Source organism: Panulirus ornatus, chromosome 49, assembly GCF_036320965.1.
Source record: "Panulirus ornatus isolate Po-2019 chromosome 49, ASM3632096v1, whole genome shotgun sequence".
Lineage (NCBI taxonomy): Eukaryota > Metazoa > Arthropoda > Malacostraca > Decapoda > Palinuridae > Panulirus > Panulirus ornatus.
The window spans coordinates 800,343-827,569 of record NC_092272.1 but is presented as its reverse complement, the minus strand read 5'-3'; the positions used below and the strand labels follow the sequence as shown (position 1 = coordinate 827,569).

Below are 27,227 nucleotides of genomic sequence, written 5' to 3'. Positions count from 1 at the left end.
ATCCACTGATATATACATAAATGCCCACATATGTGCATATACATACCAACATATACATACACATATGCAGACATTACGTACATACACATGTATATATTCATACTTAATTGCCTTCATCCATTCTTGTCGCTACCCCGCCTCACAGGAAAAGGGAATCACTATCTCCTGCTTCATCGAGGTAATGCCAGGAATACAGAGAAAAAGGCCATACTTGTTCACACAGTAGCTGTCATGTGATCAACTATATTCCTATATGTCCACAGGGAAATGAAACAATATGTTCCCAAGTGCACTTTTGCATAATAATTAAATGGTGTCCTAGCTACATCTCTTTGTTGTATATTAACTGACTATCATGTTTCTTCTTGTATCTCCCCCTGATGATGTGATTTTTACACAAAATTGTGCTTATGAACTTATTGCATTTCATTTCCCCATGGACATCTAAGAATATATTTTTTCATATATATTTGCCATTTCCCGCATTAGGGAGGTAGTGTTAAGAACAGAGGACTGAGCCCAAACCATTTCAAAACACCCTCTTCTGCTCTCTCAACCACGCTCTTTTTATTTCCACACATCTCTCTTACCCTTACGTTACTTACTCGATCAAACCACCTCACACCACACATTGTCCTCAAACATCTCATTTCCAGCACATCCATCCTCCTGCGCACCACTCTATCCATAGCCCATGCCTCGCAACCATACAACATTGTTGGAACCACTATTCCTTCAAACATACCCATTTTTGCTTTCCGAGATAATGTTCTCGACTTCCACACATTCTTCAAGGCTCCCAGAATTTTCGCCCCCTCCCCCACCCAATGATCCACTTCCGCTTCCATGGTTCCATCCGCTGCCAGATCTACTCCCAGATATCTAAAACACTTTACTTCCTCCAGTTTTTCTCCATTCAAACTCACCTCCCAATTGACTTGACCCTCAACCCTACTGTACCTAATAACCTTGCTCTTATTCACATTTACTCTTAACTTTCTTCTTTCACACACATTACCAAACTAAGTCACCAGCTTCTGCAGTTTCTCACATGAACCAGCTACCAGCGCTGTATCATCAGCGAACAACAACTGACTCACTTCCCAAGCTCTCTCATCCCCAACAGACTTCATACTTGCCCCTCTTTCCAAAACTCTTGCATTCACCTCCCTAACAACCCCATCCATAAACAAATTAAACAACCATGGAGACATCACACACCCCTGCCGCAAACCTACATTCACTGAGAACCACTCACTTTCCTCTCTTCCTACACGTACACATGCCTTACATCCTCGATAAAAACTTTTCACTGCTTCTACCAACTTGCCTCCCTCACCATATATTCTTAATACCTTCCACAGAGCATCTCTATCAACTCTATCATATGCCTTCTCCAGATCCATAAATGCTACATACAAATCCATTTGCTTTTCTAAGTATTTCTCACATACACTCTTCAAAGCAAACACCTGATCCACACATCCTCTACCACTTCTGAAACCACAATGCTCTTCCCCAATCTGATGCTCTGTACATGCCTTCACCCTCTCAATCAATACCCTCCCATATAATTTACCAGGAATACTCAACAAACTTATACCTCTGTAATTTGAGCACTCACTCTTATCCCCTTTGCCTTTGTACAATGGCACTATGCAAGCATTCCGCCAATCCTCAGGCACCTCACCATGAGTCATACATACATTAAATAACCTTACCAACCAGTCAACAATACAGTCACCCCCTTTTTTAATAAATTCCACTGCAATACCATCGAAACCTGCTGCCTTGCCGGCTTTCATCTTCTGCAAAGCTTTTACTACCTCTTCTCTGTTTACCAAATCATTTTCCCTAACCCTCTCACTTTGCACACCACCTCGACCAAAACACCCTATATCTGCCACTCTATCATCAAACACATTCAACAAACCTTCAAAATACTCACTCCATCTCCTTCTCACATCACCACTACTTGTTATCACCTCCCCATTTGCGCCCTTCACTGAAGTTCCCATTTGCTCCCTTGTCTTACGCACTTTATTTACCTCCTTCCAGAACATCTTTTTATTCTCCCTAAAATTTAATGATACTCTCTCACCCCAACTCTCATTTGCCCTTTTTTTCACCTCTTGCACCTTTCTCTTGACCTCCTGTCTCTTTCTTTTATACATCTCCCACTCAATATATATATATATATATATATATATATATATATATATATTTTTTTTTTTTTTTTTTGCCGCTGTCTCCCGCGTTTGTGAGGTAGCGCAAGGAAACAGACGAAAGAAATGGCCCAACCCACCCCCATACACCTGTATATACATACGTCCACACACGCAAAATATACATACCTACACAGCTTTCCATGGTTTACCCCAGACGCTTCACATGCCCCGATTTAATCCACTGACAGCACGTCAACCCCGGTATACCACATCGCTCCAATTCACTCTATTCCTTGCCCTCTTTTCACCCTCCTGCATGTTCAGGCCCCGATCACACAAAATCTTTTTCACTCCATCTTTCCACCTCCAATTTGGTCTCCCTCTTCTCGTTCCCTCCACCTCCGACACATACATCCTCTTGGTCAATCTTTCCTCACTCATTCTCTCCATGTGCCCAAACCATTTCAAAACACCCTCTTCTGCTCTCTCAACCACACTCTTTTTATTTCCACACATCTATATATATATATATATATATTCACCATTTCCCGCGTTAGCGAGGTAGCAACACGAACAGATGACTGAGCCTTAGAGGGAAAATCCTCACTTGGCCCACCTCCTCTGTTTCTATTTTGGGATTCTTTTTTCTTTTATGTAAAAGACAATATTATCAAGAATCATGGCTACTGCATCCCATTCCTGCAAGATTAGGTAAAGACAAACTGAAGAGATGAAATTTTGTTCTACAAACACCCTTTACATAACCTCAGCATATACCTGTACGTCATGGCTTACATTATTTCCATACATAAGTGTATGTAACAACTGCTTCATTTATTTGATTGCCAATCCAAATGGCATTCTTTCAAAATTTTTCAAATGATGCTGTCGGGCACAGTACAAATGTGCAAGAGGGTTGTAAAAATTGAAACGTTTTGGGAAAGTTCAACTTACCAGTGTTCTATCTGCAGGAAAAGGCAGTACAGTATATTCAATATCATATATTGTTGCTTCTAGTGCCTCCCTATGCCTTGTTTTTCTATTCTGGTCAGTAGGGTTCATCTATCATTTCTAACAAACTAAGAAAACAGCCAAAATTCTGCTATCCATTCTTGACAGTACCCTCATTCTGAAATGGCTCACACTTTATCATCTGCTTGCAGATCCTGAGAATTATAAAACCCTGTCAATTAGGATACTACAAAAATGATGAAATAATAATGATTTACTTCTACACTTGTACATTCTCTTAGCATTAACAGCATACTAGTAATGCAAGAAACAGTATCTAGATAGTAGGTCAATGCCAAAGCAAACTTTATTTTAAGTGAGACTTGACAAAAAGCCTGTGATGATATGACATGGAACAAACAGAATTCTCTTTGCTTTGCTAGGTAAAAAAAAAAAAAAAAAAAATACAAAATACAAAAAATAAAAACCAAGAGGTTGAATGGATATATCTAATGCTTAACAGTTGCATGTCAACTGTACACAACACACTGTCTTATCTAGATACCATAAAATTTTTTTGGAATGACTAACAAAAGACTAATTTCATCAACACCAAAATTACTGCATGCATGAACTGAACAAACAGTTTCATATTCTGACAAAAGAGTGTACTGCACTACGAACAATGCACATGGTCAATCTATGATACACCGGCAAAGTTGCTTAAGAATCACCTATAATCAAAGTATTCATATTCATTCTTGTATATACTGTATACATATTACAGCAGGCACCCTGATGAGACACTGCAAAACTTATCGAAATCCAGAACAAATTGATGAATGTTTTAAATGACAAAAAATAAGAGTAAAATGTAATCATAAATCTTTGCTTCACAAAAAGAGATGATGAGAATGGTGAGATCTGTACATGGGGGTGAGTATCTATATATATACGTACATTTATATATATATTTATATATATATATATAAAAATAATAAGTTCCTAATGTGAAAGCTCTCTGGTCAGTATCTATGTTAAAACAAAATACATACAATTTCACTTAACCAATGCAAGTAAAGACTTCACTTGCACCTTTTATAGCATTCAATAATAATTTTGTATGTACAATGGATATTAATAATTCTCCATCATATTTCACAAAAGCAACTTTTCTTAGTTACTGTAAAACACTGAACAAAGAATGACCCATCTTTACTGGACTTCCATCTTGGCTCGAACTTTGGCATGGATCTTTTGAAATTCGCAGGAAGGAGTCTTCTCATTCTCTGTACCCTTATTTTCAGCTTTCTCCATCTGTGGGTTGAAATATCATCATCAAAGTTATAAATTCAAACTAATATTAAATTTGACAAAAAAACATCTGTAGGAAGAGAGGAAAGTGATTGGTTCTCAGTGAATGTAGGTTTGCGGCAGGGGTGTGTGATGTCTCCATGGTTGTTTAATTTGTTTATGGATGGGGTTGTTAGGGAGGTAAATGCAAGAGTTTTGGAAAGAGGGGCAAGTATGAAGTCTGTTGGGGATGAGAGAGCTTGGGAAGTGAGTCAGTTGTTGTTCGCTGATGATACAGCGCTGGTGGCTGATTCATGTGAGAAACTGCAGAAGCTGGTGACTGAGTTTGGAAAAGTGTGTGGAAGAAGAAAGTTAAGAGTAAATGTGAATAAGAGCAAGGTTATTAGGTACAGTAGGGTTGAGGGTCAAGTAAATTGGGAGGTGAGTTTGAATGGAGAAAAACTGGAGGAAGTGAAGTGTTTTAGATATCTGGGAGTGGATCTGGCAGCGGATGGAACCATGGAAGCGGAAGTGGATCATAGGGTGGGGGAGGGGGCGAAAATCCTGGGGGCCTTGAAGAATGTGTGGAAGTCGAGAACATTATCTCGGAAAGCAAAAATGGGTATGTTTGAAGGAATAGTGGTTCCAACAATGTTGTATGGTTGCGAGGCGTGGGCTATGGATAGAGTTGTGCGCAGGAGGATGGATGTGCTGGAAATGAGATGTCTGAGGACAATGTGTGGTGTGAGGTGGTTTGATCGAGTGAGTAACGTGAGGGTAAGAGAGATGTGTGGAAATAAAAAGAGCGTGGTTGAGAGAGCAGAAGAGGGTGTTTTGAAGTGGTTTGGGCACATGGAGAGGATGAGTGAGGAAAGATTGACCAAGAGGGTATATGTGTCGGAGGTGGAGGGAACAAGGAGAAGAGGGAGACCAAATTGGAGGTGGAAAGATGGAGTGAAAAAGATTTTGTGTGATCGGGGCCTGAACATGCAGGAGGGTGAAAGGAGGGCAAGGAATAGAGTGAACTGGAGCGATGTGGTATACCGGGGTTGACGTGCTGTCAGTGGATTGAAGCAAGGCATGTAAAGCGTCTGGGGTAAACCATGGAAAGCTGTATAGGTATGTATATTTGCGTGTGTGGACGTATGTATATACATGTGTATGGGGGGGGGGGGGGGGGGTTGGGCCATTTCTTTCGTCTGTTTCCTTGCGCTACCTCGCAAATGCGGGAGACAGCGACAAAGTATAATAAAATAAATATAATAATAAATCACACTTACTCTTGTAAAAAATATAAACATACAATGAATCAAGAGGCAACATTAAATGAATCATCATGACTATTAAAATTCTTCCTTACATCAAACTTTTTCTCCCTCTCCCTAGACTGAATGACTAGTTAAGAATTATCTGTCACGTCAATATTAAAGGTCATTAGCAGTGCGCTTCCCCCAGATCCTAACTGAAAGCCTGCCCTCTCATACTGTCCCCTTAAGAATATATATGTTACTAATATGTCAAGATCTTAGTGCTTTCCCACTACCTCATAACATTCAAGGAATACTAGATTCTTCCTTTTGGATGTACCAACTGTCAATGCCAGAATCAAACCACTCTGCTAACAATGATAAATTCTGCTCCATTTCTCATGGGCAGAGAAATGTAGATTTCACAACATCACTCCATAACCTTCATAACTGATGAATAATGAGCTTTAAAAAAGCCTTTTCCTTATGAAGATGAAAGAAGACATTTCAGTCTTGCATTTCCAATATATATTCATAGCAAGGTTAATGTTCTTGTAGATTAATCATCCCAAAGAGAATCATTTTGAGACAAATAAGAGAAATCTGTGAATCACGGGAAAACCTTTAATCCCTTGGTATATTTCTGTTCATAGATCTCGAGGTCTTGTCCATATAACATATATATTGGCAGGGTAATTGTTTCATGCATTATCTCTATCGTCACATGTTGAAGAGTTATCATCTGGAGATGAAATGAAGTGCTAGTTCCCCTATAAAGGTCTTATTTTGAGGTCTAAGCAGGTGCTAGAATTATTCACATGATTCTCAAGCAATTGGTTAAGATTATAGCTGATCTACTAATCTCATCCTCAAATTCAACTGGGTCTTTCACATGTCCATCTTACATCTTGACAATTTTCTTAGGATGATAAAGACAACAGATCTACAGGATATGTAATTTTTTTTCTTCATACTTGTTTGTTGCTACCTACATTAGCATGGTGGTGCCAGGAAACGCTGAAGAAAAGGCATCATTCACTCACATCCATTGTCTGTCATGTGAAACGCATTAATACCACAGCCCTTTATCCACAACCAAGCCACACAGACCTTTCCATGGTTTTCCATGGCTGCTTCATATGCCCTGATTCAGTCCACAGACAGAACATCACCAGCTGTGTACCGTATCACCCCAATTCACTCAATCCTATGCATGCCCTTGACATGCCCTGGCACTCAAAATACTTTTCACTACATCTATCTATTTCCAATTTGATCTCCCCCCTTTCTTGTTTCCTTCACTTTTGAATCATGTTTTCTCTTCGTCAATCTCTCCATATGTCCAAACCATCACAGCACAGCCTCATCAGTACTCTCAACCATACACTTCTTGCTTACCCTTTTATTACTTACTTGATCGAACCTCCCCACACTACCTGTCCTAAACATTCAACTTCCAAGATGTCCACTCTTGTCTGCATGTTCTCATCTACAGTCTGTGCCTCATATCCATACATCATTGGGACTACTAAAACTTCAAACACCCATTTTTGCTATCCTAAATAACTACCTCTCATTCCACACATCCCTCAATGCTCCCAGAACTTATGCTCCCCTTATGCTTCCGTGATTCCACCCAGTAACGGTATTAAGAGTATATGGTGTGGGAGGTAAGTTGCTACAAGCAGTGAAATTTTTTTTATCAAGGATGTAAGGCATGTGTGCGAGTAGGATGAGAGGAAAGTGACTGGTTCCCAATGAATGTCGGTTTGAAGCAGGGGTACGTGATGTTGCCATGGTTGTTTAATTTGTTTATGGATGGGGTGGTTAGGGTGGTGAATGCAACAGTTTTGGAGAGAGGGGCAAGCAAGCAGTCTGTTGTGGATGAGAGGGCTTGGGAAGTGAGTCAGTTGTTGTTCGCTGATGATACAGCACTAGTGGCTGATTCGAGTGAGAAACTGCAGAAGTTGGTGACTGAGTTTGGTAAAGTATGTGAAAGAAGAAAGCCGAGAGTAAATGTGAATAAGAGCAAGGTTATTAGGTTCAGTAAGGTTGACAGACAAGTTAATTGGGAGGTAAATTTGATTGGGGAAAACTGGAGGAAGAAGTGTTTTAGATATCTATGAGTGGATTTAGCAGCGGATGGAACTATGGAAAGGGAAGTGAGTCACAGGGTGGGGGAGGGTTCAAAGGTTCTGGGAGCGTTGAAGAATGTGTGGAAGGTGAGAATGCTATCTTGGAGAGCAAAAATGGGTATGTATGAAGGAACAGTGGTTCCAACAATGTTATGCAAAAATGGGTATGTATGAAGGAATAGTGCTTCCAACAATGTTATATGGTTGCTAGCCATGAGCTATGGATAGGGTTGTGCAGAGGAGGGTGGATGTGTTGGAAATGAAATGTTTGAGGACAATATGTATTGTTAGGTGGTTTGATCGAGTAAGTAATGAAAGGGTAAGAGAGATGTGTGGTAATAAAAATTGTGTTTGAGAGAACAAAGGAGGGTGTATTGAAATGGTTTGGTCACATTGAGAGAATGAGTGAGGAAAGATTGACAAAGAGGAAATATATGTCAAGAGTTGAAGGGAACGAGGAGAAGTGGGAGACCAAATTGGAAGTGGAGGGATGGAGCGAAAAAGGTTTTGAGTAATCAGGGCCAGAACATACAAGAGGGTGAAAGGTATGCAAGGAATGGAGTGAATTGAAACGATGTGGTATATCGGGGTGGATGTGCTGTCAATGGATTGAACCAGGGCATGTGAAGTGTCTGGGTTAAACCATGGAAAGTTTTGTAAGGCCTGGGTGTAGAAAGGGAACAGTGGTTTTCAGTGCATTACATAAGACAGCTAGATACTGAGTGTGAACGTATGTGGCCATTGTTGTCTTTTCCTAGCGCTACCTCGTGCAGGGGAAGGGGAGGGAGGGGGGTGCCATTTCATGTGTGGCAGAGTGTTGACGGGAATGGAAGAAGGCAGCAAGTATGAATATGTACACGTGTATATATGTACATGTCTGTGTATGTATATGTATGTATATGGTGAAATGTATAGGTATGTATATGTGTGCGTGTGGGTGTTTATGTGTATACATGTGTATGTGGGTGGGTTGGGCCATTCTTTCATCCGTTTCCTTGTGCTACCTTGCGAGACAGTGACTAAGTATAATAATAATAATATGTATATATGTGTGTATATGTGTGGATGAGTCTTTCTTCTGTTCCCTAGTACTACCTCACTGATACGGGAAAAAATACAATAATAAATATATACATATCTACCCTAGCCTGAGTGAAGTTCCCATTTTATTGACTAACCCATAGGAGTGAATATACAGCTGGATTGCCTGTGGAACAACTTCTGTAAACAGGATTCAAATCCATGCACTTGACCCTGGGTGACCCGTGAATGCATTATGGTCAGGAACACTAACCACTACACCATGGAATTCCATCCATGTTCTCAATTTGAGATCAATCACACAAAACTGTAAGCATCAAATATTTCACAAGTGCCCCCGCCATTTAAGTTAGACCATTAAATACTTAAGCAAGCTATTCCATCACATGACTATGTCTTTTGTAACAAACTACAATCTGCCTTTTCAAAGGGCAGGTTTACAACTTCCTTCACGCTAAGATTATTTTTCTCTTCTCTTTATATTTACCTGTCATTCTTAGATTATATTTCTCTTCTCTCTATATCTACCTATCAATTTTGCTCTTTATCATTCAAACTTTTGATTAAAATTTTGCCCTTAAATATATATCATTCCTTTTCTCTCTTTACTTTCCCATAGTTTTCAACTTTAATTATAGTCTATTTAAGGCCTGGCCATAAAGCAGACTTCTACCCATGACTTGAGCCTACACCATCAAAGAAAGAAAATTATTTTTCGGGGCAACCTACCTGTTCAATCTTCTGGGCTCGTTCATCAAGAGCTTTTTGGAACGGGGTCATCGAAGCTTGCTTCTCTTTTTGTTGTTCCTTCAATACTTTTTTGTCATTGTGTTTCTCCATTGCCTTTTGTAGCTCACTCTTCTGGTTCAAGACACTGACTCCCCTGTGAAGATTCAAAGACTCAGAAAAATAAACACTAAGTTAAATGACATATATACATATTCATCTATTTAGGCTAAGGTGAAGATTTGTATGGGTTTTCAGAAAAGAAGAGTGAATGTTGGGGTGAAGAGGGTGGTGAGAGTAAGTGAGCTTGAGAAGGAGACCTGTGTGAGGAAGTACCAGGAGAGACTGAGTACAGAATGGAAAAAGTTGAGAATAATGGAAGCAAGGGGAGTGGGGGAGGAATGGGATGTATTTAGGGAATCAGTGATGGATTGCGCAAAAGATGCTTGTGGCATCAGAAGAGTGGGAGGTGGGTTAATTAGAAAGGGTAGTGAGTGGTGGGATGAAGAAGTAAGAGTATTAGTGAAAGAGAAGAAAGAGGCATTTGGACGATTTTTGCAGGGAAAAAATGCAATTGAGTGGGAGATGTATAAAAGAAAGAGACAGGAGGTCAAGAGAAAGGTGCAAGAGGTGAAAAAAAGGGCAAATGAGAGTTGGGGTGAGAGAGTATCATTAAATTTTAGGGAGAATAAAAAGATGTTCTGGAAGGAGGTAAATAAAGTGCGTAAGACAAAGGAGCAAATGGGAACTTCAGTGAAGGGCGCAAATGGGGAGGTGATAACAAGTAGTGGTGATGTGAGAAGGAGATGGAGTGAGTATTTTGAAGGTTTGTTGAATGTGTTTGATGATAGAGTGGCAGATATAGGGTGTTTTGGTCGAGGTGGTGTGCAAAGTGAGAGGGTTAGGGAAAATGATTTGGTAAACAGAGAAGAGGTAGTGAAAGCTTTGCGGAAGATGAAAGCCGGCAAGGCAGCAGGTTTGGATGGTATTGCAGTGGAATTTATTAAAAAAGGGGGGTGACTGTATTGTTGAGTGGTTGGTAAGGTTATTTAATGTATGTATGACTCATGGTGAGGTGCCTGAGGATTGGCGGAATGCGTGCATAGTGCCATTGTACAAAGGCAAAGGGGATAAGAGTGAGTGCTCAAATTACAGAGGTATAAGTTTGTTGAGTATTCCTGGTAAATTATATGGGAGGGTATTGATTGAGAGGGTGAAGGCATGTACAGAGCATCAGATTGGGGAAGAGCAGTGTGGTTTCAGAAGTGGTAGAGGATGTGTGGATCAGGTGTTTGCTTTGAAGAATGTATGTGAGAAATACTTAGAAAAGCAAATGGATTTGTATGTAGCATTTATGGATCTGGAGAAGGCATATGATAGAGTTGATAGAGATGCTCTGTGGAAGGTATTAAGAATATATGGTGTGGGAGGAAAGTTGTTAGAGGCAGTGAAAAGTTTTTATCGAGGATGTAAGGCATGTGTATGTGTAGGAAGAGAGGAAAGTGATTGGTTCTCAGTGAATGTAGGTTTGCGGCAGGGGTGTGTGATGTCTCCATGGTTGTTTAATTTGTTTATGGATGGGGTTGTTAGGGAGGTAAATGCAAGAGTTTTGGAAAGAGGGGCAAGTATGAAGTCTGTTGGGGATGAGAGAGCTTGGGAAGTGAGTCAGTTGTTGTTCGCTGATGATACAGCGCTGGTGGCTGATTCATGTGAGAAACTGCAGAAGCTGGTGACTGAGTTTGGTAAAGTGTGTGGAAGAAGAAAGTTAAGAGTAAATGTGAATAAGAGCAAGGTTATTAGGTACAGTAGGGTTGAGGGTCAAGTCAATTGGGAGGTGAGTTTGAATGGAGAAAAACTGGAGGAAGTGAAGTGTTTTAGATATCTGGGAGTGGATCTGGCAGCGGATGGAATCATGGAAGCGGAAGTGGATCATAGGGTGGGGGAGGGGGCGAAAATTCTGGGGGCCTTGAAGAATGTGTGGAAGTCGAGAACATTATCTCGGAAAGCAAAAATGGGTATGTTTGAAGGAATAGTGGTTCCAACAATGTTGTATGGTTGCGAGGCGTGGGCTATGGATAGAGTTGTGCGCAGGAGGATGGATGTGCTGGAAATGAGATGTTTGAGGACAATGTGTGGTGTGAGGTGGTTTGATCGAGTGAGTAACGTAAGGGTAAGAGAGATGTGTGGAAATAAAAAGAGCGTGGTTGAGAGAGCAGAAGAGGGTGTTTTGAAGTGGTTTGGGCACATGGAGAGGATGAGTGAGGAAAGATTGACCAAGAGGATATATGTGTCAGAGGTGGAGGGAGCAAGGAGAAGAGGGAGACCAAATTGGAGGTGGAAAGATGGAGTGAAAAAGATTTTGTGTGATTGGGGCCTGAACATGCAGGAGGGTGAAAGGAGGGCAAGGAATAGAGTGAATTGGAGCGATGTGGTATACCGGGGTTGACGTGCTGTCAGTGGATTGAATCAAGGCATGTGAAGCGTCTGGGGTAAACCATGGAAAGCTGTGTAGGTATATATATTTGCGTGTGTGGACGTATGTATATACATGTATATGGGGGGGGGGTTGGGCCATTTCTTTCGTCCGTTTCCTTGCGCTACCTCGCAAACGCGGGAGACAGCGACAAAGTATAAAAAAAAAAAAAAAAAAAAAAAAAAAAAAATTTATTATACTTGATTGCTGTCTCCCACGTCATCAAGGTAGTGCAAGGAAACAGATGAAAGAATAGCCCAACCCACCCACATACACATGTATATACATAGACGCCCATACACGCACATATACATGCATATACATTTCAACGTATACATACATATACATACACAGACATGTACACATGTACATATTCATACTTGCTGCCTTCATCCATTCCCATCGCCACCCCGCCACAAATGAAACAGGATCCCCCCAGCAAGGTAGTGTCAGAAAGACAAAAAAGGCCACATTTGTTCACACTCAGTCTCTAGCTGTCATATGTAATGCACAGAAACCACAGCTCCCTTTCCACATCCAGGCCCCACAGACCTTTCCATGATCAACCCCAGATGCTTCACATGCCCTGGTCAAACCTGGTATACCACATCGTTCCAATTCACTCTATTCCTTGCATGCCTTTCAACCATCGTTCCACATCCAATTTTGTCTCCCAGTGCTCCTTCTTCCCTCCACCTCTAACACATATATCCTCTTTGTCAACATTTCCTCATTCATTCTCTACATATGTTCAAATCATCTCAACACATCCTCTTCTGCTCTCTCATCCACTCTTTTTATTACCACACATCTCTCTTACCCTTTCATTACTTACTCGATCAAACCACCTCACCGCATAATGTCCTCCAACATTTCATTTCCAACACATCCACAAGTATGTGTGTATATGTTATATGTGGATGTGTAGATCAGGTGTTTGCTTTGAAGAATGTATGTGAGAAATACTTAGAAAAGCAAATGGATTTGTATGTAGCATTTATGGATCTGGAGAAGGCATATGATAGAGTTGATAGAGATGCTCTGTGGAAGGTATTAAGAATATATGGTGTGGGAGGCAAGTTGTTAGAAGCAGTGAAAAGTTTTTATCGAGGATGTAAGGCATGTGTACGTGTAGGAAGAGAGGAAAGTGATTGGTTCTCAGTGAATGTAGGTTTGCGGTAGGGGTGTGTGATGTCTCCATGGTTGTTTAATTTGTTTATGGACGGGGTTGTTAGGGAGGTGAATGCAAGAGTTTTGGAAAGAGGGGCAAGTATGAAGTCTGTTGGGGATGAGAGAGCTTGGGAAGTGAGTCAGTTGTTGTTCGCTGATGATACAGCGCTGGTGGCTGATTCATGTGAGAAACTGCAGAAGCTGATGACTGAGTTTGGTAAAGTGTGTGAAAGAAGAAAGTTAAGAGTAAATGTGAATAAGAGCAAGGTTATTAGGTACAGTAGGGTTGAGGGTCAAGTCAATTGGGAGGTGAGTTTGAATGGAGAAAAACTGGAGGAAGTGAAGTGTTTTAGATATCTGGGAGTGGATCTGGCAGCGGATGGAACCATGGAAGCGGAAGTGGATCATAGAGTGGGGGAGGGGGCGAAAATTCTGGGAGCCTTGAAGAATGTGTGGAAGTCGAGAACATTATCTCGGAAAGCAAAAATGGGTATGTTTGAAGGAATAGTGGTTCCAACAATGTTGTATGGTTGCGAGGCGTGGGCTATGGATAGAGTTGTGCGCAGGAGGATGGATGTGCTGGAAATGAGATGTTTGAGGACAATGTGTGGTGTGAGGTGGTTTGATCGAGTAAGTAACGTAAGGGTAAGAGAGATGTGTGGAAATAAAAAGAGCATGGTTGAGAGAGCAGAAGAGGGTGTTTTGAAATGGTTTGGGCACATGGAGAGAATGAGTGAGGAAAGATTGACCAAGAGGATATATGTGTCGGAGGTGGAAGGAACGAGGAGAAGAGGGAGACCAAATTGGAGGTGGAAAGATGGAGTGAAAAAGATTTTGTGTGATCGGGGCCTGAACATGCAGGAGGGTGAAAGGAGGGCAAGGAATAGAGTGAATTGGAGCGATGTGGTATACCGGGGTTGATGTGCTGTCAGTGGATTGAATCGGGGCATGTGAAGCGTCTGGGGTAAACCATGGAAAGCTGTGTAGGTATGTATATTTGCGTGTGTGGACGTATGTATATACATGTGTATGGGGGTGGGTTGGGCCATTTCTTTCGTCTGTTTCCTTGCGCTACCTCGCAAACGCGGGAGACAGTGGGAAAAAAAAAAAAAAAAAAAAAAAAAAAAAAAAGTTATATTTGCATGTGAGTGGATGCGTCTTCTTGTCTGTTCCCAGGCGCTACCTCGCTAACACAGGAAACAGTGATCAAGTATGGAAATATATACATGTGTAAGATGGGTTGAGAGAGTATATCATTAAACTTTAAAGAGAATAAACATATGTTTTGGAAGGAGTAAATAAAGTGCATAAGACAAGAGAACAAATGGGAACATCGGTGAAAGGGGGCAAGTGGGGAAGTAGTAACAGGCAGTGATGAAGTGAGAAGAAGCGAGTATTTTGAAGGTTTGTTGAATGTGTATGATGATAGAGTGGCAGATATAGGGTGTTTTGGTTGGGGTGGTGTGCAAAGTGAGAGAGTCAGGGAGAGTGGTTTGGTTAAGAGAGAAGAGGTGGCAAAAGCTTTACAGATGAAATCCAGCAAGGTGGTGGGTTTGGATGGTATTGCAGGGGAATATATCAAAAAAGGGGGTGACTGTGTTGTTGATTGTTTGGTAAGGATATTCAATGTATGTATGGATCATGGTGAAGTGCCTGAGGATTGGCGGAATGCATGCATAGTGCCACTGTACAAACGCATAGGGAATAAAGGTGAGTCTTAAAACTACAAAGGCGTAAGTTTGTTGTAAGTATTCTTGGGAAATTATTTGGGAGGGTACTGACTGAGAGGATGAAGGCATGTACAAAGCATCAGACTGGGGAAGAGCAGTGTGGTTTCAAAAGTGGTAGAGGATGTGTGGATCTGGTGTTTGCTTTGAAGAATGTAAGAAATATTTGGAAAAACAGATGGATTTGTATGTAGCATTTATGGATTTGGAGGAAGCATATGATAGGGCTGATAGAGATGCTTTGTGGAAGGTATTAAGAGTATATGGTGTGGGAAGTAAGTTGCTGATTGTGGAAGGTATTAAGAGTATATGGTGTGGGAGGTAAGTTGCTAGAAGCAGTAAAATTTTTTTTACTAAGGATGTAAGGCATGTGTATGAGTAGGAAGAGAGGAAAAAGATTGGTTCACAGTGAATGAAGGTTTGCGGCTCGGGTGTGTGATGTCTTTATGGGTGTTTAATGTGTTTATGGATGGAGTGGTTAGGGAGGCTAATGCAAGAGTTTTGGATAAGAGGGTTTGGGAAGTGTCAAATGTTGTTTACTGATGACATTGCTGGTGGCTGATTTGGATGAGAAACTGCAGAAGTTGGTGACTGAGTTTGGTAAAGTATGTGAAAGAGGAAAGCTGAGAGTAAATGTGAATAAGAGCAAGGTTCAGTAGGGTTGAGGGACAAGTTAACTGGGAGGTAAGTTTTTAAGTTTGAATGGAGAAAAACTGGTGGAAGTGAAGTGTTTTAGATATCTGGGAGTGGATTTGGCAGCGGATGGAACCATGGAAGCAGAAGAGAGTCACAGGGTGGGGGAGGGGGCAAAGGTTCTGGGAGCGTGGAAGGAGAAAACATTATCTCGGAAAGCAAAAATGGGTATGTCTGAAGGAATAGTGGTTTTAACAATGTTATATGATTGCGAGGAGAGGGATATAGATGGGGTTGTGCGAAGGAGGGTGGATGTGTTGGAAATGCTATGTTTAAGGACAATACGTGTGAGGTGGTTTGATTAAGTAATGAAAGGGTAAGGGAAATGTGTGGGAGTAAGTAATGAAAGGGTAAGAGAGATGTGTGGTAATAAAAAGAGTGTGGATGAGAGAAAGGAGGAGGGAGTGTTGAAATAATTTGGTCACATGGAGAGAATGTGTGAGGAAAGATTGACAAAAAGGATATACGTGTCAGGGGTAGAGGGAACGGGGAGAAGTGGGAGACCAAATTGGAGGTGGAAGGATGGAGTGAAAAAGATATTGAGCGATTGGGGCCTGAACATCCAGGAGGGTGAAAGGCGTGCAAGGACTAGAGTGAACTGGAACGATGTGGTATACCGGGGTGAAGATGCTGTCAATGGACTGAACTAGGGCATGTGAAGCATCTGAGGAATCCATGGAAAGTTTTGTGGGGCCTGGATGTGGAAAGGGAGCTGTGGTTTTGGTGCAATACACATGACAGCTTCAGACTGAGTGTGAACGAATGTAGCCTTTGTTGTCTTTTCCTAAAACTCCCTTGCGAAGGGGGGGGAGGGGTGCCATTTCATGTGTGGCAGAGTGGTGACGGGAATGGATGATGGCAGCAAGTATGAATATGTTTCACATTCCCTGGCTCGGTCCATTGATAGCAAGTCGACCCCAGTATATATATAAAACATAGCCACAAGGGATTCTTACATTTTTTGATTAAACATTAGTTCTCTGTGGAGGTTCTTTTTGTCTGCAGACTCAAGGCATGGGTTGACGAGCTTCTTAGGCATGATGAGACCTCGCTCATCAAGCCGCCCCTGACCTGGCTGAGGCTTTTCTTCTTTGTTGTTGGTGTTATTCCTGAAAGACATCAACGGTAAAAATAGTGACCACAAATGAAAAGAATAATAAATAATTCACTTAAAGAGAAGTCGCACAGTCCTAATAGTTTGCAAACTACCTTGTAATTCCATTGTAATTTTTTTTCTTTTTTTTTTCCGGTCTCCCGCGTTTGTGAGGTAGCGCAGGGAAACAGACGAAAGAAATGGCCCAACCCACCCCCATACACATGCATATACATACACGTCCACACACGCAAATATACATACCTATACAGCTTTCCATGGTTTACCCCAGACGCTTCATATGCCCTGATTCAATCCACTGACAGCACATCAACCCCGGTATACCACATCGATCCAATTCACTCTATTCCTTGCCCTCCTTTCACCCTCCTGCATGTTCAGGCCCCGATCACACAAAATCTTTTTCACTCCATCTTTCCACCTCCAATTTGGTCTCCCACTTCTCCTCATTCCCTCCACCTCCGACACATATATCCTCTTGGTCAATCTTTCCTCACTCATTCTCTCCATGTGCCCAAACCATTTCAAAACACCCTCTTCTGCTCTCTCAACCACACTCCTTTTATATCCACACATCTCTCTTACCCTTACGTTACTTACTCGATCAAACCACCTCACACCACACATTGTCCTCAAACATCTCATTTCCAGCACATCCACCCTCCTGCGCACAACTCTATCCATAGCCCACACCTCGCAACCATACAACATTGTTGGAACCACTATTCCTTCACACATACCCATTTTTGCTTTCCGAGATAATGCTCTCAACTTCCACACATTCTTCAAGGCTCCCAGGATTTTCGCCCCCTCCCCCACTCTATGATCCACTTCTGCTTCCATCCGCTGCCAGATCCACTCCCAGATATCTAAAACACTTTACTTCCTCCAGTTTTTCTCCATTCAAACTTACCTCCCAATTGACTTGACCCTCAAACCCTACTGTACCTAATAACCTTGCTCTTATTCACATTTACTCTTAACTTTCTTCTTTCACGCTACCAAACTCAGTCACCAGCTTCTGCAGTTTCTCACATGAATCAGCCACCAGCGCTGTATCATCAGCGAACAACAACTGACTCACTTCCCAAGCTCTCTCATCCACAACAGACTTCATACTTGCCCCTCTTTCCAAAACTCTTGCATTCACCTCCCTAACAACCCCATCCACAAACAAATTAAACAACCATGGAGACATCACACACCCCTGCCGCAAACCTACATTCACTGAGAACCAATCACTTTCCTCTCTTCCTACACGTACACATGCCTTACATCCTCGATAAAAATTTTTCACTGCTTCTAACAACTTGCCTCCCACACCACATATTCTTAATACCTTCCACAGAGCATCTCTATCAACTCTATCATATGCCTTCTCCAGATCCATAAATGCTACATACAAATCCATTTGCTTTTCTAAGTATTTCTCACATACATTCTTCAAAGCAAACACCTGATCCACATATCCTCTACCACTTCTGAAACCACACTGCTCTTCCCCAATCTGATACTCTGTACATGCCTTCACCCTCTCAATCAATACCCTCCCATATAATTTCCCAGGAATACTCAACAAACTTATACCTCTGAAATTTGAGCACTCACTCTTATCCCCTTTGCCTTTGTACAATGGCACTATGCACGCATTCCGCCAATCCTCAGGCACCTCACCATAATAATCTCAACATCAGCCTAGTCATGTACAAATCTGATCCTTTTGTAATCAAATGCACTGTCAAACTATATATGAGCTAATTCCTGACTGACACTTGCCTCTGATGATCCGACCCTTGCCTCTGATGACTCAAACACTGAATCTGGTGACCCAACTCGTCACTGGTGATCACATTCCTCACTTGACCTTTCCTCCTGATGAGGTTATGCACCCTACATGATACACACACCCATCGCTATTTCCCATGTCAGCAAGGTAGTGCCAGGAAACAGATGAAGAACGGCCCATCCACTCATATACATGCGCATACACAGACATACATATATACACATGTACATATTCATACTTGCTTGCCTTCATCCATCCCAGACACTACCCTGCCCCACAGGAAACAACAATGCTACCCCCTGCTTCAGCGAGATAGCACCAGGAAAATAGTGAAAAGGCAACATTCATTCACACTCAGTCTGTAGCTGTCATACATGTGTAATGCACCAAAACTACAGCTCCCTATCCACATCTGAGCCTCACAGACCTTTCCATGGTTTATCCCAGACGTTTCACATGCCCTGGGTCAGTCCACTGACAGCACATCGACCCCAGTATACCACATCGTTCCAATTCACTCTATTCCTTAAAAGCCTCTCACCCTCCTGCATTTTCAGGCCCCAATCGCTCAAAATCTTTTTCACTCCATCCTTCCACTTCCAATTTGGTCTCCCACTTCTCCTTGTTCCCTCCATCTCTTGACACATAAATTCTTTGTCAACATTTCCTCTCTCATTCTCTCCCTATGTCCAAACCATTTCACCACACCCTATTCTGCTCTCTCAACCACACTCTTTTTATTACCACACATCTCTCTTACCCTTTCATTACTTACTAGATCAAACAACCTGACACCACATAGTGTCCTCAAACATTTCATTTCCAACACATCCACCCTCCTCCATACAACCTTATGTACAGCCCAAGCCTTGCAACCATATAATATTGTTGGAACTATTATTCCTTTAAAACATACCCATTTTTGCCATCCGAGATAACGTTCTCTCTTTCCAGATATTATTCATCACTCCCACAACCTTCGCCCCTCCCCCACCCTGTGACTCACTTCTGCTTCCATGGTTCCTTTCGCTGCCAAGTCCATTCCCAGATATCTAAAATACTTAACTTCCTCCAATTTTTCTCCAATCAAACTTACATCCAAATTAACTTGTTCCTCAACCTTGCTCTTATTCACATTTACTGTCAATTTTTTCCTTTCACACACTTTTCCAAACTCAGTCACCAACTCTGCAGTTTCTCACTTGAATCAGCAACCAGTACTCTATCATCATTGAAGAGCAACTGACTCACTTCCCTGGCCCTCTCATCCCCAACAGATTGCATACTCGCTCCCCTCTCCAAAACTCTTGCATTTACCTCCCTAACCAGTCACTCTCCTCTCTTCTTATATGTACACATGCCTTACATCTTTGATAAAAACTTTTCACTGCTTCTAGCAGCTTACCTCCCACACCATGTACTCTTAAGACCCTCCACAAAGCATCTGTATTAACCTTATCATATGCCTTCTTCAGATCCATAAATGCCACATACAAATCCATCTTTTTCTAAATATTTCTCACACACATTCTTCAAGGCAAACACCTGATCCACTTCTGCAACCACAATGCTCCTTCCCAATCTGATGCTCTGTACATGCTTTCACCTCCCATACAATTTCCCAGAAACACACATGTAGTGCATATGAACGTGCACTTTCATGGAACACATAATACCCTACAACAGCCAGGATTCGAACCCAAGACCTTTTGCATTCCTGTCTACCATGCAAAAAGTCCTGGATTTGAATACTGGCTATTGAAGGGTATTGAGTGATATTTATCTATTCATCATTATTATACTTGATTGCCATTTCCTGCATCAGCAAGGTAGCACCAGGAAACAGACGAAGAATGGCCCATCCACTCACATACACATAAACACCTAAATATACACATATAAATACACATACACAGACACATACATACACACACACGTACTTATTCATAAGTGCTTGCCTTCATCCATTCCTGTTCCCATACCGTACCAAAGGAAACAGCATCGCTGCACCCCGCTTCAGCGAGGTAGCACCAGAAAAACAGGCAAAAAAGTCAACATTTGTTCACACTCATTCTCTAGCTGTCATGTGTAATGCACCAAAACTACAGCTCCCTATCCACATCTGCGCCTCACAGACCTTTCCATGGTTTATCCCAGACGTTTCACATGCCCTGAGTCAGTCCACTGACAGCAAGTCGACCCTGGGACACCACATTGTTCCAATTCACTCTATTTCTTGCAAGCCTCTCACCCTCCTGTATTTTCAGGCCCCGATCATTCAAAATCTTTTTCACTCCATCCTTACAGTTTTTCATTATCTTCATACCTGAAGAGTTGAATAATCCCAAAAGTGCTCAACTCTTCATGATTCATTTTCCTGGTTGCTTCCAGCATATTCCTGAATCATATGCTCTTCATTATCTGACCACACACACACATAAACATATATTGCAATAGGTCAAAGTGGTGCATGTGATCAATATGCATAAAACCAATAGGAAAATGAAACACAATAAGTTCCCAAGTGCACTTTCGTGTAAAGATCACATCATGAGGGGAGATACAAAAATGAGACAGAAGGCGTAGAACAGTCAGTTGATATACAAGGAAGAGATGTAGCTTAGGTTGCTTAAATCCTTTAATCAACAATTACAATACTATAAAGAATATCTTAATAAAAAACTCACCAGAAATTCTGTGGGCTGAGTTTACAGAATACCTTGTAAACACTGTAATGTTTTATGTTAGGCACACTGGTAACGATCTTTATGTTAAACTTAAGCAACATAAATAGAGTAAAAAAAACAGAACAAGAATCAAATGCTTTGTTTAATGTTAAAAATTATGTCCATTGTATTGACTGGAGTAATGCCAATTCAATTAGTATTAACTGTAACTCCATTACCATGAGAAATATCCTTGAATCTTCTATTATCAAATACACAAAGAATTGTAACATTAATATTTGTGAAGGTCTATCTATGCAAACTTGATAGCTCTGTCATAGGCAAAATTTTTAAATAGTGCCCTTTCTTGTCTACATAATAAACATTTTATGACAGGCATGATGCCATACTCGAACACCAACCTAAACACCACCATCTGGTAATGTTTCTTCACAAATGGTGTCTTTGCTATGTCTCTTCCTTGTATATCAACTGACTGTTCTATGTCTTCTATCCCATTCTTGTACCTCTCATGATGATGTGATCATTACATGAAAGTGCACTTGGGAACTTACTGTGTGTCATTTTCCTAGTGGTTTTATGCATACATACATACATACATACATTTATGTACATTTATTATAATTTGTCGGTCTCCTGCATTAGCAAGGTAGCACAAGGAAACAGACAAAAGAATGGCCCAACCCACCCACATACACATGTATATACATACACGTCCACACATGCACATATACATATCTATACATTTCAACGTATACATATATATACATACACAGACATATACATATATAAACGTGTACATAATTCATACTTGCTGCCTTTATTCATTCCCATCGCCACCCCACCACACATGAAATGACAACCCCCCCATGCGCTCGAGGTAGCGCTAGGAAAAGACAATAAAATCCATATTCGTTCACACTCAGTATAATGCACTGAAACCACAGCTCCCTTTCCATATCCAGGCCCCACAAAACTCCATGGTTTACCCCAGATGCTTCACATGCCCTGGTTCAATCCACTGAAAGCATGTCAACCCCGGTATACCACATTGTTCCAATTCACTCTATTCCTTGCACGCCTTTCACCCTCCTGCATGTTCAGGCCCTGATCACTCAAAATCATTTTCACTCCATCCTTCAACCTCCAATTTGGTCTCCCACCTCTGACACATATATCCTCTTTGTCAATCTTTCCCCACTCATTCTCTCCATGTGACCAAACCATTTCAACACAACCTCTTCTGCTCTCTCAACCACACTCTTTTTATTACCAAACATCTCTCTTACCCTTTCATAACTTACTTGATCAAACCATTTCAACACAACCTCTTCTGCTCTCTCAACCACACTCTTTTTATTACCAAACATCTCTCTTACCCTTTCATAACTTACTTGATCAAACCATCTCACACCACATATTGTCCTCAAACATACACCCTCCTCTGCACAACTCCTCTCATGCCTCATAACCATACAACATTGTTGGAACCACTATTCCCTCAAACATACCCATTTTTGCTTTCCAAGTTTACGTTCTCGACTTCCACACATTTTTCAACACTCCCAGAACTTTCACCCCTCCCTCACCCTATAATTCACTTCTGGTTCCATGGTTCCATCCACTGCCAAATCCACTCCCAGATATCTAAAACACTTCACTGCCTCCAGTTTTTCTCCATTCAAACTTACCTCCCAGTAGCCTTGTCCCTCATCCCTAGTGTACCTAATAACCTTGCTCTTATTCACATTTACTCTAAGCTTTCTTCTTTCACACACTTTACCAAACTCAGTCACCAGCTTCTGCAGTTTCTCATCCGAATCAGCCACCAGTGCTGTATCATCAGTGAACAAGTGACTCACTTCCCAAGCTCTCTCATCCACAACAGACTGCATACTTGCCCCACTTTCCAAAACTCTTACATTCACCTCCCTAACAACCCCATTCATAAACAAATTAAACAACCATGGAGACATCACGCACCCCTGCTGCAAACCAACATTCACTGAGAAATAATCACTTTCCTCTCTTCCTACACATACAACTGCCTTACATCCTCGATAAAAACTTTTCACTACTTCTAACAACTTGCCTCCCACACCATATATTCTTAATACCTTCCACAGAGTATCTCTATCAACTCTATCATATGCCTTCTCCAGATCCATAAATGCTACATACAAATCCATTTGCTTTTCTAAGTATTTCTCACATACATTCTTCAAAGCAAACACCTGATCCACACATCCTCTACCACTTCTGAAACCACACTGCTTTTTGCCAATCTGATGCTCTGTACATGCCTTCAACCTCTCAGTCAATACCCTCCCATATAATTTACCAGGAATACTCAACAGACTTATACCTCTGTAGTTTGAGCACTCACTTTTATCCCCTTTGCCTTTGTACAATGGCACTATGCAAGCATTCCGCCAATCCTCAGGCACCTCACCATGAGTTATACATACATTAAATAACCTTACTAACCAGTCAAAAATGCAGTCACCCCCTTTTTTAATAAATTCCACTGCAATACCATCCAAACCCGCTGTCTTGCCGGCTTTCATCTTCCGCAAAGCTTTTACTATCTCTTCTCAGTTTACCAAATCATTCTCCCTAATCCTCTCACTTCACACACCACCTCGACCAAAACAACCTATTTCTGCCATGCTATCATCAAACACATTCAACAAACCTTCAAAATACTTACTCCATCTCCTTCTCACATCACCACTACTTGTTATCAACTCCCCATTAGCCCCCTTCACTGATGTTCCAATTTGTTCCCCTGTCTTATGCACTTTATTTACCTCCTTCCAAACATCTTTTTATTCTCCCTAAAATTTAATGATACTCTCTCACCCCAACTCTCATTTGCCCTCTTTTTCACCTTTTCACCCTTCTCTTGACCTCCTACCTCTTTCTTTTATACATCTCCCAGTCATTTGCCTCTCATCTGCACAACATCGTTGGAACCTTCAAACACACCCATTTTTGCCTTCCTATAAAATGGCCTCACCACATATCCCTCAAAGTTACCTGAACCTTCGCCCCATCACTCACCCTACTTATGCTTAAACATTCAACCATTCACCCCACATTCTCCTCTGCCCACCTTCTATACACTTCTCTTTACTACCTTAATACATCCTATTCCTTATCCACTCCCGTAAGTTTGCTTAGTCTCACCTTCTGCCATTCTATGCTCAATCTCGTGATAATTCTTCACACAAGTCTCTTTTCCATGCTCAATTACTTTCAACACTCTCCATCCATAAAGTTTCCTCTTATATGAAAACCTGTACAATTCTTCCGTTCAGAAGCAGGGATATAATGGACTCCCACTCCTTTTCGACCAACGGCGATTATACAACCTTACTGATGATGTGGTTTCACTTCCTGTGTAACCACTTTCAAGGAGTCTGGCAAGACCATATAAATAAATATACATACATATACATTTTCAAGCATAACTGCTTCTCCCAATGTGGTGAGGTAGCATCCAGAGCATATGAACAAGTGTCATTTGCACTATTCCACTCTTTAAAGCCTATCATCATCAGCCACGAATCCTGGTTTTCCTTAATTGTTTCATATATCCTGGTTCAGCCCATATACGAGATCAATCCAATTAATTCTATTCTATGTATACCTATTGCCCTACAAAGCGGTCAGATCCTGTTATCCTAAAGCCACGTCCGAATCTTTCTTGGTCTCCTTCGCTTCTGACACGTAGATCCTCTTAGCAAGTCTTTCCTTACTTATCCTCTTCGTACGTCTGAACCATTTTAGCACATCCTAGTCAGTTCTCTCAATGAAACTGTGCTCACCACCACACTTTTTTTCTTACACTATCATACTTTACAGGATCAAACTACCTCATACCAACTAACCATCCTCAGGCATTTAATTTTCAGTAAGTCCACAAGTTACATTCTTTAGCATTTTGGTCCCAACATTAAACCTTCAACACAATAAACTCTTCTACACTTTTCTCTACATGACCAGGACCTTAGCTTTCTCTCCTATATTACGACTCCCATGAGTCCATCTGCTGCCATGTTCATTCCCATGTTCCAAAAGCCCTCCTCTTCCTCCCTATTCAAATTCTCCTTTCCTGTGCCCCTGCTACACATCATTACCTTGCTTGTGTTTACAATAATTCTCAACTTTCTCCTTTCACTTACTCTCTAAAACTCTATTACCACCTTTTCAGAGCTTTTCTCCGAAGTCTACCATCAAAGCCATGTCAATCGCTATCCTCCCTCTATTATATCACCAACCTTGATCTCAAGCAGTTGATCTCCATCCAAAACATTTTTTTTTTCTTTAAAAAGTTCTTCAGTACTAAACGCATCTTTCATCTGCCCCTTCTTCAGCTCTCATTTCTTTCTCCTGACCTCTTACTGCTCTATTTCAACTTCTTCTACCTGTCACTTGCACTCCAACCCTGCAGATACCATCTATACATTTTCCTTTCCTCTCTCACATGCAATTTAACTTCAATGTACCACTCACTACCCTTTCTCACCTGTCGTCATCCCACTTTCTGCTTGCAACATACTTGAACCACAAATTTAAGTAGCTCCCATAAATACCACCCACTCCTCCCTTGTTCCACTTAATCTTACCCTATGTTATTCTTCACTCAATCTTCCTTGAGGTCTCTGCACAGGCCTTTTTAAAAGTCTACTCTTTTTCACCACATCTTTCTTATATTGACTATGTTATTCTTCACTCAATCTTCCTTGAGGTCTCTGCACAGGCCTTTTTAAAAGTCTACTCTTTTTCACCACATCTTTCTTATACTGACTATCATTTTCCTTACACAACTGCAAACTATAATACAACCTAAAGCAAGAAATGGCATGCCAATCTATTGATTGGCCTTCTAATCAGCACATTCACATCTAAGAACCTCTCCTTTTGCATGTCTATCAATCACTACATAAACCAATAATGCTGACTGACCTCTGACGTCAACTCTATTCAACCACGTATACTTACTTCCACAACTTTTATAAACCAAGAATTCTCCATCACCATTCCTCTTTCAGCTAATTTTAGAAGCTTTTCCTAATTTTCCATAAATCTATTACCCTATTTCCAAACCAATATTTACCCACATCTGAATTTACTTTTTCCTTATTCAAATCCAATATTTTCTTGTCCTCGAGCAACAAGACTGAAATCCTTGCATTACAGTTATAACACTCAGTCTCTTAGAAAAAAAAAGTTCGGTATTCTTCCAGTTAACATTCCACAGAAGTTACAAAATTCCTGTCAGAAGTAAATAAGAACATATGAAGTGAGAACACTGCAAGAGGCCTATTGGCCCATGCTAGGCTGGTCCTGAGTCTGTCCACCCGACAACCAACCACCTGAACCCGTAAACACATCCAACCTTCATTTAAGGCTACCTAAAAGACCGAGCTTCCACTAATATGCTTGGCAGCTTGTTCCATAAATCTACTACCCTATTTCCGAACCAATATCTACCCACATCTGAATTCATTTTTTCTTTATTTAAATCCAATATTTCTTGTCCTATCCAATGGCACCATTCTAAGAATTGTATTCATGTTAGCTTTATTAATGCCCTCAGGTAGGTAAGGTTCATTACCTCACAGATGTATATGTGTGTGTGTGTATATATATATATATATATATATATATATATATATATATATATATATATATATATTTTTTTTTTTTAATACTTTGTCGCTGTCTCCCGCGTTTGCGAGGTAGCGCAAGGAAACAGACGAAAGAAATGGCCCAACCCCCCCATACACATGTACATACACACGTCCACACACGGAAATATACATACCTACACAGCTTTCCATGGTTTACCCCGGACGCTTCACATGCCTTGATTCAATCCACTGACAGCACGTCAACCCCTGTATACCACATCGCTCCAATTCACTCTATTCCTTGCCCTCCTTTCACCCTCCTGCATGTTCAGGCCCCGATCACACAAAATCTTTTTCACTCCATCTTTCCACCTCCA

At 41.1% G+C, this 27,227-nt stretch overlaps 1 protein-coding gene across 2 annotated transcripts in view; it reads right to left on the bottom strand.

Annotated features, from left to right (window-relative positions):
- Window positions 1-3,380: 3,380 nt before the first annotated feature.
- The window catches only part of LOC139764290 (uncharacterized), a 450,745-nt gene continuing 426,898 nt past the window's right edge, over window positions 3,381-27,227 (bottom strand). For both annotated transcript variants that reach the window (XM_071690773.1, XM_071690774.1), the window contains 3 exons: window positions 16,581-16,733; window positions 9,565-9,718; window positions 3,381-4,436 (listed from right to left, as the gene is read on the bottom strand). In XM_071690773.1, the coding sequence (XP_071546874.1) occupies window positions 4,335-4,436; window positions 9,565-9,718; window positions 16,581-16,733 (409 nt within the window). In that variant the 3' untranslated portion in view covers window positions 3,381-4,334. The remainder of the gene's footprint in view (window positions 4,437-9,564; window positions 9,719-16,580; window positions 16,734-27,227) is intronic.